Source organism: Macadamia integrifolia, unplaced genomic scaffold, assembly GCF_013358625.1.
Source record: "Macadamia integrifolia cultivar HAES 741 unplaced genomic scaffold, SCU_Mint_v3 scaffold1299, whole genome shotgun sequence".
Classification (NCBI taxonomy): Eukaryota; Viridiplantae; Streptophyta; class Magnoliopsida; order Proteales; family Proteaceae; genus Macadamia; species Macadamia integrifolia.
Genome location: NW_024868150.1, coordinates 248750 through 261351, shown reverse-complemented (window position 1 = coordinate 261351; position 12602 = coordinate 248750). Strand labels below are relative to the sequence as shown.

General features: G+C 38.2%; 3 protein-coding genes, 1 long non-coding RNA gene and 1 other non-coding gene across 9 annotated transcripts in view; 3 read left to right on the top strand and 2 right to left on the bottom strand.

Moving 5' to 3' along the window:
* The window catches only part of LOC122063340 (protein LOW PSII ACCUMULATION 1, chloroplastic), a 32955-nt gene that overhangs the window by 730 nt on the left and 19623 nt on the right, over positions 1–12602 (bottom strand). The gene's annotated exons all lie outside the window — the stretch shown is intronic.
* LOC122063345 lies at positions 32–6783 on the top strand. Its single transcript, XR_006135304.1, has 4 exons — positions 32–1351; positions 1476–1512; positions 1739–1846; positions 6453–6783. It is a non-coding gene; the product is annotated as an uncharacterized LOC122063345 (long non-coding RNA).
* On the top strand, positions 1261–1363 carry LOC122063356. The gene has a single exon (XR_006135306.1). It is a non-coding gene; the product is annotated as a U6 spliceosomal RNA (small nuclear RNA).
* On the top strand, positions 8331–9561 carry LOC122063342 (photosystem I reaction center subunit IV A, chloroplastic-like). Its single transcript, XM_042627067.1, has 3 exons — positions 8331–8694; positions 8812–8877; positions 9299–9561. Exons 1-3 carry the CDS (start codon positions 8404–8406, stop codon positions 9401–9403), a joined length of 462 nt encoding a protein of 153 aa, XP_042483001.1. The 5' UTR covers positions 8331–8403; the 3' UTR covers positions 9404–9561.
* Positions 9728–11987, bottom strand: LOC122063344. Of its 2 annotated transcripts, XM_042627070.1 has the most exons (5): positions 11834–11957; positions 11552–11607; positions 11381–11437; positions 10882–11207; positions 9728–10646 (listed from the first exon to the last, which is right to left on the bottom strand). In XM_042627070.1, the coding sequence occupies exons 3-5, from the start codon at positions 11426–11428 to the stop codon at positions 10637–10639; spliced, it is 384 nt and encodes a 127-aa protein (XP_042483004.1). In that variant the 5' UTR covers positions 11429–11437; positions 11552–11607; positions 11834–11957; the 3' UTR covers positions 9728–10636. The 2 variants fall into 2 exon arrangements, with proteins under 2 accessions (XP_042483004.1, XP_042483003.1); XM_042627069.1 differs by lacking the exon at positions 11552–11607 and having other exon boundaries at positions 11834–11987.

The window sequence follows — 12602 nt, the reverse complement described above, 5'->3', positions numbered from 1 at the left end:
ATACATGGGAGCATCATTTTACCTATTGAGGGAGCTGCAAGACATTTAAGAGATCACATCTGATTCGCATTTGTATCTGATCACATCAGATTCGTATTCTATCTTTATTTGATCTGTTTACATCTCTATTTTTCTGTTGTGATCGAGCTAGGTTACAACTGACAAATTTTCCATGAATTTCCATTTGTTGAAGTTAAGACAAAAAATGAAAATTTTATCACAATATTCATTGTTGATATTGGCATTCTTGTTAAAGACAAAACATCTATAGGCTGCAATAAGGATTTTTCCAATTTAAGTGTAACCTACTGCAGGTTACAATCGACCATTTTTCCATGCCATTCTTCCAGGAAAACGAAGTTTCAAATATATAAATTAAAAAAATGAATAAATAAAAAATTTTGTATTATTTTTATTATTAAGGTGTAAAAGGAATTGCATCTCCCAGGATCCATCTAGTATAGTTGGAAATTCAAATTTTTAATCGGGTTACTCGTCCAAGTCAAGTAACAAAAACATGAAATCTTATCAAGAGTCGTGAAGACTCACCGAAGTTTAAGAAATAAATAAATAGATCAAGCTTGAGTCGGTCTGGGATTTTATCAATTTAGTATTTTTACCTGAGTCATGTGAAACTAATCGAGTCTGTTTTATTTTTACTTGACCAAGGTTGAGTTAGACAATTATCTTACTATAGGCCAACCATGGTAGGATTAACCGTTATTGGTAGGGTTAACCGTTACAAGATCGGCCATCTTTGCCTGGATAATGATCGGCCTATCAATGGCAAGCAGGTCCACATCAGTAAGGAAATCAACTAACTAGCCAATAGGAGAAACCACCTACCTCTATATAAAGAACACTTAATAGATTTTTAGGGTAAGACTCTCAAAACTCTACCAACCTTTCCTTTCTTACTCATATGGGAATTGACTTAGGTATCGGAGCCTCTATCCTGGAATCCCCTCCAAGTTGGTTTCTAATGTGTGTGTTGCAGTTCTGAGCTAAGTAAGAATCTACAACCAAAAAGACCATTAAAGCAACATCTATGCTTGCGAATGAGAGAACCCTAAGCAGAAAGCCACATTCTCTCTCTCTCCCAATGTTTAAATGAGGCCCCCATTGGTAAACTCAGGTCCAGCCAGAGGAAGCACAGATCCCAAGAGTGGGTTTGGCATCTCGGTGCTATAAGATAGTTCCACATCGTTAAGCCATAAATATTTTGCCCACTTCATGAAATAAGAGTTCGATAGGCGTGCTGTCTCTTCGGAGACATCCGATAAAATTGGAACGATACAGAGAAGATTAGCATGGCCCCTGCGCAAGGATGACACGCACAAATCGAGAAATGGTCCAAATTTTTTTGATAATTTTTCCTTCGCTTAATTCTTCCCCAATTCTTTTGCTTCTTTTAATCTGTTCTTTGTTTCTGTTTTTCGATTGATCTTCTTACGAACCCCATTTCGTTGCTGAAGATTGAACTTTAAACGATTCAGTCTCTCTTGCGTTCGGGTATGTTTGAACCTATAAATCAATTGGGTTATGCTGAATTTATTCTAATTTTAGTTCAGATTTTGATTCTTCGTTTTGGCAGAAGATCAGGTTTTGTTTCTATTGCTTCATGATTGAGGAGAATCTTTGTTTATAGTCTTTCATATATTTGTTCTGTGTACTATTCCTCTCGCCAGATTCTTTTCAAGCTTATTATTCCACCTCCTCCCCCCTTCTCCCTCCCCAGCCCCCCCACACACAGGCACGTAGTTGTGGAGCTTGATAGCATCTGAATATGGAAATCCAACTATGGAAGATGAAGTATTTGATGTAGCCTTGTTCAAGAATGAGGGAGGTAATTTGGGTACATTTGGTTCCTTTATAGGTTTGAGTTGAATTAGATTGAAAAATTAGTTCATATTCGCACACGAACTTTGTGAATAGAGGTTTTTATCAAACATGAATACAAGCCAAATGGTGATAGTTTTTACCATTTCCTTTTGATTTTGGAAAAAGATTTATAGAATTTTGTGAAGTTGGAGGTTTCTTCTTTCTTCGATCAGTGTGTTTAAGGTGCAGAATGTGCTTTCTGAAGTTTTGAGTTTCAGAGTGAAGTTTTGCTTGCTCTATAGCTTTTCCATGAGGAATAGTTTTGTAGATTGAATCATAAACATGGGACATCTGATTGAATAGACATGTTGCTAGAGAAAAAATATAATAGGTATTAAGGGGGCCGGAAGAATACAAAAAGGAGAAAAGTTTAGTGCCTCAAAAAAATTGATCTGAAAATGAGATTAGTTACATAAATTTTTTTTTGTGGAGTGGGGGATATGGCAAGGCAGGGGAGGGTATCCAAATTATATCAATGTGGCAGTAACGGGGCTGATAATATCAACAAACCAATTCCTTGAAATGCTTAACTAATCTTGGAGTTACATATGAACTTGGATGCAACTCTTGAGTGCTGTTGTGACATGGAAAAAGGAAATTTTGGATGAAGTCTATGCTGGTTTGCCACTCATCTTTTAACTTGCATTTTATTTTTGTTATCAATTTGTTAGGTTTTCTTTTTCCATTTTTATTTCTATTATTTCTGCTTTGTATTTTTAATCACATGTTCCTGTCTCTGAGGAGAATAACATTAAATCATAAACCATCATTATATCTCCTACTTCTGATTCATACTATCATTTCTATCAATTCCAGAACTGGTAATTGTCCTTAACACCCAAAAATTTCTAGGAAGCATGTGATGCAGTCATTGCTAAGGGATATTTTCTGTCCACAATGGACTAGTTTCCAGACTCATGTGTGACTCCACCAAAGCAGGGGTTGTTAGTAGGCCAATCCATGGAGTGTTTCAGCCTTGAATTTGTGTTAAAACAAGTCAGCTCACGTAGGGTTATTCAAAATTTAACAATGTATGGTTTACACTTAGGCCCACATACACCTCTACAGCAGGTGAGGAAAATTTGTAAAAAGGTCTTTGTATAACTAAAACACTTTTTTTTTTTTTAAATAAAATAATTATTTTAATAGAAAAAGGGAGAGGAAGAAAATGCAAGGATGGAGCCAAGGACCCCCAAGCAAGAAATTGGACAGAAGTAAAAGCATGAACTATCCCTAGTACATAATTTTGGCCTCATTAGTTGTTACTCCTTGCTTTGCTAGATCATTGGCTATATCATTTGTTGATTTTGGTTTCCACTGGAATGAGGTATGAGGTTTTGTCTTAGGAAGCAAAATGAATGATGAAACGAATGAGGTGGGAATAGACATCAAGGCCAACTAGAGTCTTTCCTTGTCCAACCAGTGACTATAGCTGAGTCATCTTCCACCATGAAATTTTGAGGACCCTACCAAGTAGCTATGTGGAGACCAGTGCATATCTAGCAAGTCAATCCTTCAAAACAGTTGCCTTCAGGAATAGGACCTGAGAAAACTTTTCAAATTGTACCTTCACAGCCTCAATGACTCCTACACCAGGTGGCCTTGGGTTCTTAATGGAATAGCCATTGAAATTGACTTTTAGTGTGTGGGGAAGGGGGCTCCCAATTGGTCATTTATTGGATTCAGAACCAGGAAGGAGGCTCGTATAGATATTTACCTCTTAAAAGGAAAACTAGAGTATTATATTCCCAAGGGGAGTTCACCTTTACTTGGAGGAGGAGATTGGCCAACTCAATAGCACATGAACTTGCTTTTTTGGCCCGGGGGGGGGGGTTTTGGGGTTGGGTGTTGGTCAAGTACTCCTTTTATTTGGGCTCATATTTTTTGATGTTGGGCAATTGGAAACATCATATAGATAATCTTAGTGTAGCTGAGATGGATGTGTGGTAAAACTGGGAAGGATAAAATAAGGAATGAACAAAATAAAAGCTGATTTGGGAGTAGCTCTGATACATGATTATTGGAAACAACCTCTCTTGCAAAGCAAGGGGTAAAGCTGCGTACATTTGGCCCCTCCCAGACCCTGCAGTAGCGTGAGCCTAGTGCACTGAGTTGCTCTTTTTATTTTATTTTTTTCCTGATACATGATTAGCTGCGAGAAAGTCGTTTGAGGTGGCATGGTCATGTATGACATAAGCCTTTAGATGCTCCAATACAGAGGAGTGATTTGATTCAGATTGAAGAAACTAAAAGAGCCAGGGGTAAACCTAAAATGACTTTATGAGAAGTGGTGACGAAATGCATGCATAGCTTAGGCCTTGTGACAAATATGACTTTAAATCGAGTTGATTGGAGGGTAAGGATCCATGTAGCCAACACCATTTAGTTGGGATAAGGTTGAGTTGAGTTGTATCCTTTGATGTAATATGCTATTCTGTTTTTGTGTCAAGCTTGTTAGAGTCTATGCCCAGAAATCCCCATAGAGAACTTTACGAATCTCCTCCAAATTTCCAGTCTACAGCTACCCAATCAGCCAATCTGAACTTGCTAAAAATATCCCTGGAAATTATTGCATTTCTCTCCTTCTAAATTCCCCAACCAATAGCCAGCAGAGAAACTCTCTACAGGAATTGATTTTCCCTTACAGCAGGATCCCAACACTAATACCACATTAGGATTTAGGGCCAACTAATCCTTGGGGAAATTCCAATCCACATAAAATCCTCTAGGCAATGGCTCTGAACCTCTCAGGCAAAGTAACATTTCAGTTGTAGATGGTCAGATGATTCCACTGCCTCCTTGCATAGATGGCAAACATGGGGTGACAGGTTCTTTATTAGCCTCCTCTGCTGAGGCAGATGTGCAGTAAGGACTTTTCTATGGGAAATTTCCAAAACACAAAAATTATAACGACACACATGCTTTTTCCCTTATCTACTGAGTGACTTTGCTTTTTCTATGCGCTGGCTGTAGTCTGTAGAGGATCTGGACTCACTCCTAAGACTTCACTTAGCCAAAACTTATCTTGCTAGGTGATTTCAACATTGCATTTTACTTATGCTGATGAATTCTATGAGATTCCTATCACAGCATTAAGTACCAAAACCTGTCTCACCTAGTGACCATAGTTATCAGTTTTGGACATCTCGCCTTATTCATTAGGAACTGACACCGAAATGGATCGATAGCAAGTTTGAATGATAATATATGCTACTTACCACCAACCACATCCATTTTTCAGCATATCGGAAGTGTTTCACATGTTCCTCAAGCCACCCCCCTTCCATTATGGAAACTTTTAGTGCTATAGCATTTCGCAAGTTGAAATTGTAATACAAAATGAACATAAATCTGATGTTGACAATTATACATAGGGGTAGGTTCCTGCAAAATTTGTGTTATTTAGTTCTTCCATATCAGGGAACACCACTTTAATGAAAACTTTAAAGCCTGTGATGCTGGAGAAAATTACCTCTTACCCTTCTTGTCAACTTGATTAGATGATTTTTAACCATCTCATCTCGGAAATTTTAGAAAATATTCTACTGAATTCCATTTCTTTATCGAATGGACATAGATGAAAACATGTTCTGCGATGCATTTTCTTAGAACCATTTCTGGTGTGAGTGATCTCTTAAGTGAGGCCATCTGACAATGTCTCCTAGTCCTATTATTATGGAGCACTTGCCAAATTGGTTTCTTCTTCTTGGAAATGAAAAATTTGTATCAAACAGAAGAATTTAATCAGAAACAGCTTACAATCTTGAGTTCCCTTGTGAACATACCTAAGAAGTTCACAGAAAAACCAATTTAGCAAAATCTGCTTGTTATTTACTGCTCTCTGGTAGTTATTATGTCCTTGTATTTAATTGTGGTGAGTATTACTAATGTTATCGTCCACTCTGCCTCAAGATTTTTTTAAGCTTAATTTTGATGGGGTGCACTTGGGCGGTCCAGGTGTGCGCGGGGGGTGGGGGGTGGGGTGGGTATAGGGGAAGCTTTTCAAGACTGTCCTGGATATATTGTGATAGTCTTTTCCATAACCATAGGCTTTACAAATTCAATGATAATCAAATTGAAATTATTGCTATTAGAATTGTCTTGGTAACCTATTTTCATAACATTCCATCATTGTGGAAGGGGACAGACTGCAATTTGGATTTTTGCCAGTTTGAGTGAACCATGAAACTACATCATCTCACATTATAACAGTTCTTTTGTCATATTAAATTCATTTCAACAAAATACATGAGTGGAACCTACTAAGATGTCACATTCGAACTGTGAAGTATATACCGACTCAAATAAGCATTCTATAATATATTCCAAGAGGTTAAGATACCATAATTTGTGCAAGTAATTAACCATGCAAAAATATCGACATGTGGCTTTAGACAGATTTCCCTATAATTGGATTAGCAATAAAAATTGAGAATTGAACCTAAATTTTCTCTTCTTTAATTGAAAATTGTGATTATTCCTGAATCAGAATTTGCTATCATCATAGTCATCCTCCACTCCCCTTTTTGGAAAGATATTGTGATTACTAATAACAAACTATTTAATGACAGGAAACCCTTTTGAAGGAGGCGCCAGGGCTATTATGTTTGGAGCGCAGCTTGCGGAAAGGAAAGGAGCGCGTCTAAAAGAAATATGGACAAATTCAGAGTTCGACCAGCAACTCTCTTTTGACTTGGGAAACCATTTTTTTGGCCTCTAAATATGGCACCCATTTTTTTGAATGTATATAGATCAATGAATGGTGTAACATGTAGATTGCTACCACAGTCAGATCAGGAATCACTTTTTGCATTTATCGCAGAAGAAACCCTAGCAAACGGTAGAATTACCACTGCTAACTTTGTAAATGCTTCTACTACTTATTGGTTCAGTTTTTCTCGTTTCTTCGATATAAAAAAAAAATCATAGTCATCCTCCACTCCCCCTTTTGGAGGGAAAAAGAATCATGATCCTGGCTTACAAAATAAAGAAAGGAAGAGCAATCCTAGGTACTTAATTGTTTTTTTTTTCATTTATTTTGTAGAGCTAGTTTTGCTGTCCGATGGGTTGAGAGATCTGAAGATTCTCACAGGCAATGCTAATTTGAGAATATGACAAGCATTCTTCCAGCAAATGTTCACTTGGGCAATTGTTCTCTTAATCCAGTGACCAACAAAATTGTATTCACATTATCATATTTATATCCAAATTTGGAATCAGCTATCAGTATCTATCAATATCCAAGAGTACTGGCAGTCACAATGTAGTTTTTTTCAGGTAAATAAACATGAATTTTAACAATGTATTGATGCAAAAAGAAAGCATTATAATATGATGAACTGATTCTTCATTTCTTTTGGACATTGCTTCCTCATTTTCATGGTCTTATAAAACCATCCACAATAAGGAGCATCGGTACAGCCATTGACAAGCATATGATGCTCTGTTTCCATGATCACAGGTTTAAACTGTAAATGCATGCCCCATTTCGGCCATAGCCATGATCTCTAATCAATCTAAGCAATAAAATTCCATGGTCTTAATGGTTTAATGAACATGAGGAGTCGCAATGTAAATAGCATACATAAGAGCGCCATTTCACCTATTGAGGGAGCTGCAAAACATTTAAGAGAATCTGAACAGAATGAAACAAAGTGTGGATAGTCATAGGACTGATTATGATGGTCATGAGTTCACTGCTGTCTCATGGGATAATCAATTCTGAACCTCACCATCATTGGGGGACTATCATTGCATTCCCACAGGGTCAACCAAAATCAAGCCAAATCAAATTTTTTTTTTTTTTTTTTTTTTTCTATTCAGGTTTCATTTCGGTTTCAATTCTAAATTGATACTTATAAAGGGAAATATTTGCATTTTATGTGAGGGAAAAATAACCCTGCTAGTCTGGTATAGGCAACACCAGCTCGTGGGTGGGAAGCATAGGCTTTTGGTGTTCGCCTATGTTTGGGCATAGGCAACACTAGACTGGCAAGGTATTTTTTTTCTTAATTCGCCTACGACCAAACCCCAAAAATGACTTTACCTCAATATATTTTCACTTATAAAAGAAATATTTGCATTAATTTCCCTTGCAACCAAATGAAATTGAGTAGCAGAATTAGGAATATTGGCATAGAAAAAGAACCTATTTCTCAGGGACAAAGCCGGAATATATGGAAAAAGTTCTTTATCTAAACTGCAAATTTTTATTTATTTTTTGAACAAGAAAATTTAATTTTCAAATATATTCCCTTAAACCACAATATGTTATCCAAGGAGTGGGATTGGGTTATCCACATGGTATGGATAAGGTGCTGATATGGCAGCATCCCAGTGGAGGAAACTGTTATTTCCACACCACTTGGAAGTGGAGAAAGGTAATCTGCACAATGCCAAAAAAAATTATAACAAAAATATCCTTTCTTTCAACACCACCCTCAACAAATATCTTATCCCTACCTTAATAACCCAAAGAGATAGAGCATAGAGCGAAAGAGAGAGAGGGTGTAGGTGAAGGCCATGGCTAGTTGTAACATGGCATCAGCAGCATCTGGGTTTGTGTTTACATCAAACATAACCTCCACAAGCTCATCTTCACGAAACACAATCTCCTTTCATTCCAAGAACAACTCAAGGCTAGTTGTACGTGCCTCTGAGGAGACCACCGGCACCGCCCCACTCCCTTCTGAGGAGACCACCGGCACCACCCCACCCCCTTCTGAGCAGACCACCGGCACCGCCCCACCCCCTACTGAGGGACAAGCTCCGCCGCCGAAGCCTCCTCCAATTGGACCCAAGAGGGGCGCCAAGGTATGACGCAAGGGACGAACGGAAATTTCACTCTCAACTATCCAAAAGATGAAGACTCATAAGTATTATTAAAGGCAGTTTTGTGTCTCATCATGTCTCTCTGTTTCTATTCATCAGGTGAAGATTCTTAGAAGGGAATCCTATTGGTACAATGGCATTGGATCTGTTGTAGCAGTTGATCAGGTCAGTACCCTGAGTATGAGTGTGTGTGTGTGTGTGGTTTCTTGAACAAAATTAAGCGTTAATGGTGTCTTGTGGTTCTTGTGTGTCCAAGTGTGGATAACATACACAGGCATGCATTTTCATCAATCTGAATGAACCAAAAATGAAAGTTCAATCCTCATCTTCTGGTAATCCACACCTCCAGAATGGTGCAATCTTGATCACTAAACTGTAAGGAGAGGATCCGATCCATATGAAGGGCAAATATTTAGCACACTAGTCTCATCCCAAATTCATCTGTATTGGCTTTCTATAGTAATTGAGAAAATCGATGTGTTTGGATGTACGCAACATTATCCGATAGCAATCTCTTTTCCTTATTATTATTATTATTATTATTATTATGCTTACAAGCAATGGTCATTTTTGTTGCATTGGCCAGGACCCAAAAACTCGATATCCTGTTGTCGTTCGATTCAACAAAGTCAACTACGCCAATGTATCGACTAACAACTACGCATTGGATGAGATCCTGGAAGTGAAGTGAGAATTGAGAAAGATGACCCCCTGTATCCATAGTGTGATCTGTAATTTGCCTCGGTTACATACCGGATAGTGTACTGTGCCTGCAAATCTGTATAATACTTTCTCCTTGTTATACCATCTCCTGTTCCTACTTATATTATGATCATGAATTCACAGTTACTCAGGGTCCAATTCACAACTTCCTTGATATGCATGATTTAGGCTGTAAATAAATCAGTATCTTGATATCAACATTATACACCATGAGGGTCGCTTCGCGGGGCTTGAGAACAGTAACCATCATTTGCTGCTGAGTAGCTTCAGCCTCATCTACATGTTGGGCATATAGCAGAAAAGGAACATACTGTACTAGATGAAACTAAATGGACCATATTTACAAACCATGAATTTCTATGAAGCTTTAAGAAAAGGAGAATGTGTGTCTATCCAAAATCAGACATCATTTTTACAACTATGGTATTGGATGGACCTGCGGATTTGTAATTTGCCTGCAGAGGATGTTATTGAGCACAGACCTGAAATGCCACTGCAGTTATTTTAGAGCACAAGTATGTTTCTGTGTTCCTTATCATTCAAAGAAGAGCAATGCCATGGAGAGGGAGAGCGAGAGACACCCGGCTTCTCTGTGGATGCCAAGGGATACACTGAATAAAGAATCACGGAAAACACTCTTTTCAGGATTTCTTCATAGCAAATACAACTGTCCAAAAAATTGCATCCATACTGAAGCACCCTTTCTGGTGTAGTGATGCAAAGTATCCCGGTTGTTGATGCATGCCCACACTCCCAAGTGTTGAACCACCAACAGGGTTTTACTATCACTAATTCATTCTTCCGAAGCAAGTATACGGATATAAAGTTGGTATGGGGTAGACTCCAGGAGAAATCTTGACTGCATCCCATTCTGTATTTGATATTCCTCAATTTCCAAATTTGCACCAACAGTTGGTATCTGCAACGGTTCTTTATCTCCAACCAAGTTATGTAGAGCTACTGTTGCCATGGACAATAGAATTGTGCAAGATGGGTCAAAAGCGATTCACTCATGCAACCAGTTTGGTGATCTCTGAAATCTAAATATCCTTTGTCCATGCTGAAATCAATCACCACCATTTTGGGAGATCTTTATACCTTTGAAGCCGATCTGTGCCTCTGTGGTCTCTGCTCCCTTCATGGATTTTCCTTCACCTTTCGAAGAATTTCATTTAACCCATCCACTTCATCAACAGCATCTTCACTGATTACTTTAGTCAAGAAAAGTGATCTCTATGTTTAGTTTCAAGACATCCCATTCCCAAGCATGAGGCATACACGTTGTAAGAGTGACACTTTACAAATCTTATACATCACTATAATAATGCATGTCAATCACTACTGCATAAAGAAGTCTGTTATATGCTCATACATAATACCCAGAACCATAATTACACTAGACCAAGACTCTGACATAGATGGAAGATGTCGAAAGATTCAACTTACCACACTGGAAACAATGGTCCACTGCCACCCTTCTTATCAGCATCAGGAATACTTGAGTAACAGTACAAGTGGTTGGCTAGCTCCCAGCTCCAGTCCTGCTTCCTTGACACAGACATTCGGGGCCATCTATTTATCCTCACGTAATGTTCCCTGATCCTTCCCTCTTCCACAAAACTGGTAACAATTGAATAAGCGCACTCATGACCACCCCACACCTGGTCACCAGAGTCCGCAGTCTGGGAGCCATTTGTGTGGAAGTAACGGCGCATAGAAGGGCCTGTACCTATCCAAGAAGGATCCAGATTCCGCCAATATTCAGGAGCTGCCTGTCAACAAAGGAGTTTCGGTCAGATTGGTTTCATATGTTGAGCTCCAGATAAATGTTTTTTGTATAAAACGAATAATTTTCAAAGGGACAGATGATGTTGACTTCACAAGACTGGTCAGATCTGAGTTCAACCAAGTAAATAAATAAGCAATTCCATAATATGGTACAGACCTTTGTAAAACGGAATTCCCAGACATGATCGCAGAGGTCATCCTTCATGATGCGGGTCTGATAACATGAAAGCTCCAATTGGTTAAGAGTTTACACACACACACACACACACTCACTTAGAGAGAGAGAGAGAGAGAGAGAGAGAGAGATGCCCAGCATTGCTAAATGTACTTTTTGCTAGTGTTAAAATGAAGAGAGCAAGGGCTCCTTGGTCTTGTACCCTTCAACTACAATCATAACATAAAATGGCACCCATTTAGTATCATGGGGGGAGTCATACATAATGTTAGAATAGCATTAAAAGAGATGGATCAGTATTCTAGAAGTAACCCAGTCCCAAACATCCAAATGATTAGGACCTGGTGGGTCAAATGTTGTGGATATAACTGCAATCCCTAAGGGAAGCACAACATATCAAGGATAATAAGTCAGCACAATTGAATATTTACTCACACGTTTGGCATCCAAGACAGAAAGTGAATAAGCAGCTAACTTTGATATTCCCCGGACTTGAGATGGACGAGGTATGTGTGCTTTTCCCAGCCACAACTCCTCCAACTGAAAGAGAAACTACATTAGCCCATCATCAAATTCCTATTCCTATCTAGAAGTCTACAATTAAAAAAAAAAAAAAAAAAAAAAAACAGACAGCTTCATTTTTAAAGCAATTCCAAACTTTCTTACAGGCAAACACCATATGCCAAATGAAATTTGGTTGCATGTTAGAATGCTTGAATAATTGCACTCATAGAATACAATAAACCAACCTAAATATTACAGTACGGACACTTTCACAAGAGACACGAGCTTCTTTATGGCATCATTATCAATAGAAGGGAAAAGGTGGACACTAATGGTATTCAAAAAGTGGCATTGCAATAACTAGTATCATATTTTATCATGTCGGTAAAGGTACATTTATGAATTCAAGTAAATTTCTGATGCCAAAATTGGTTTGAGTGACCAAACAAGATCCATGCAGATTGAGTAATGACAACTCAGAAACATAAACCTGAGAACTCTGAAAATGACTCCACAACCATCATGGCAATCAACATCTTATCATTGTAGTTTTATCAAGTAAGTTTTTCAAGCATCCAAAAACATTGATAACACATGTTGATGCTACAACACATTATTTTCTGTTAGAAACTTGAAAACATATGTTACCCAACAGTTGTGCACCCCCCTCCTCCCCCTTGAGGAAAAAAAAAAAAAAAAA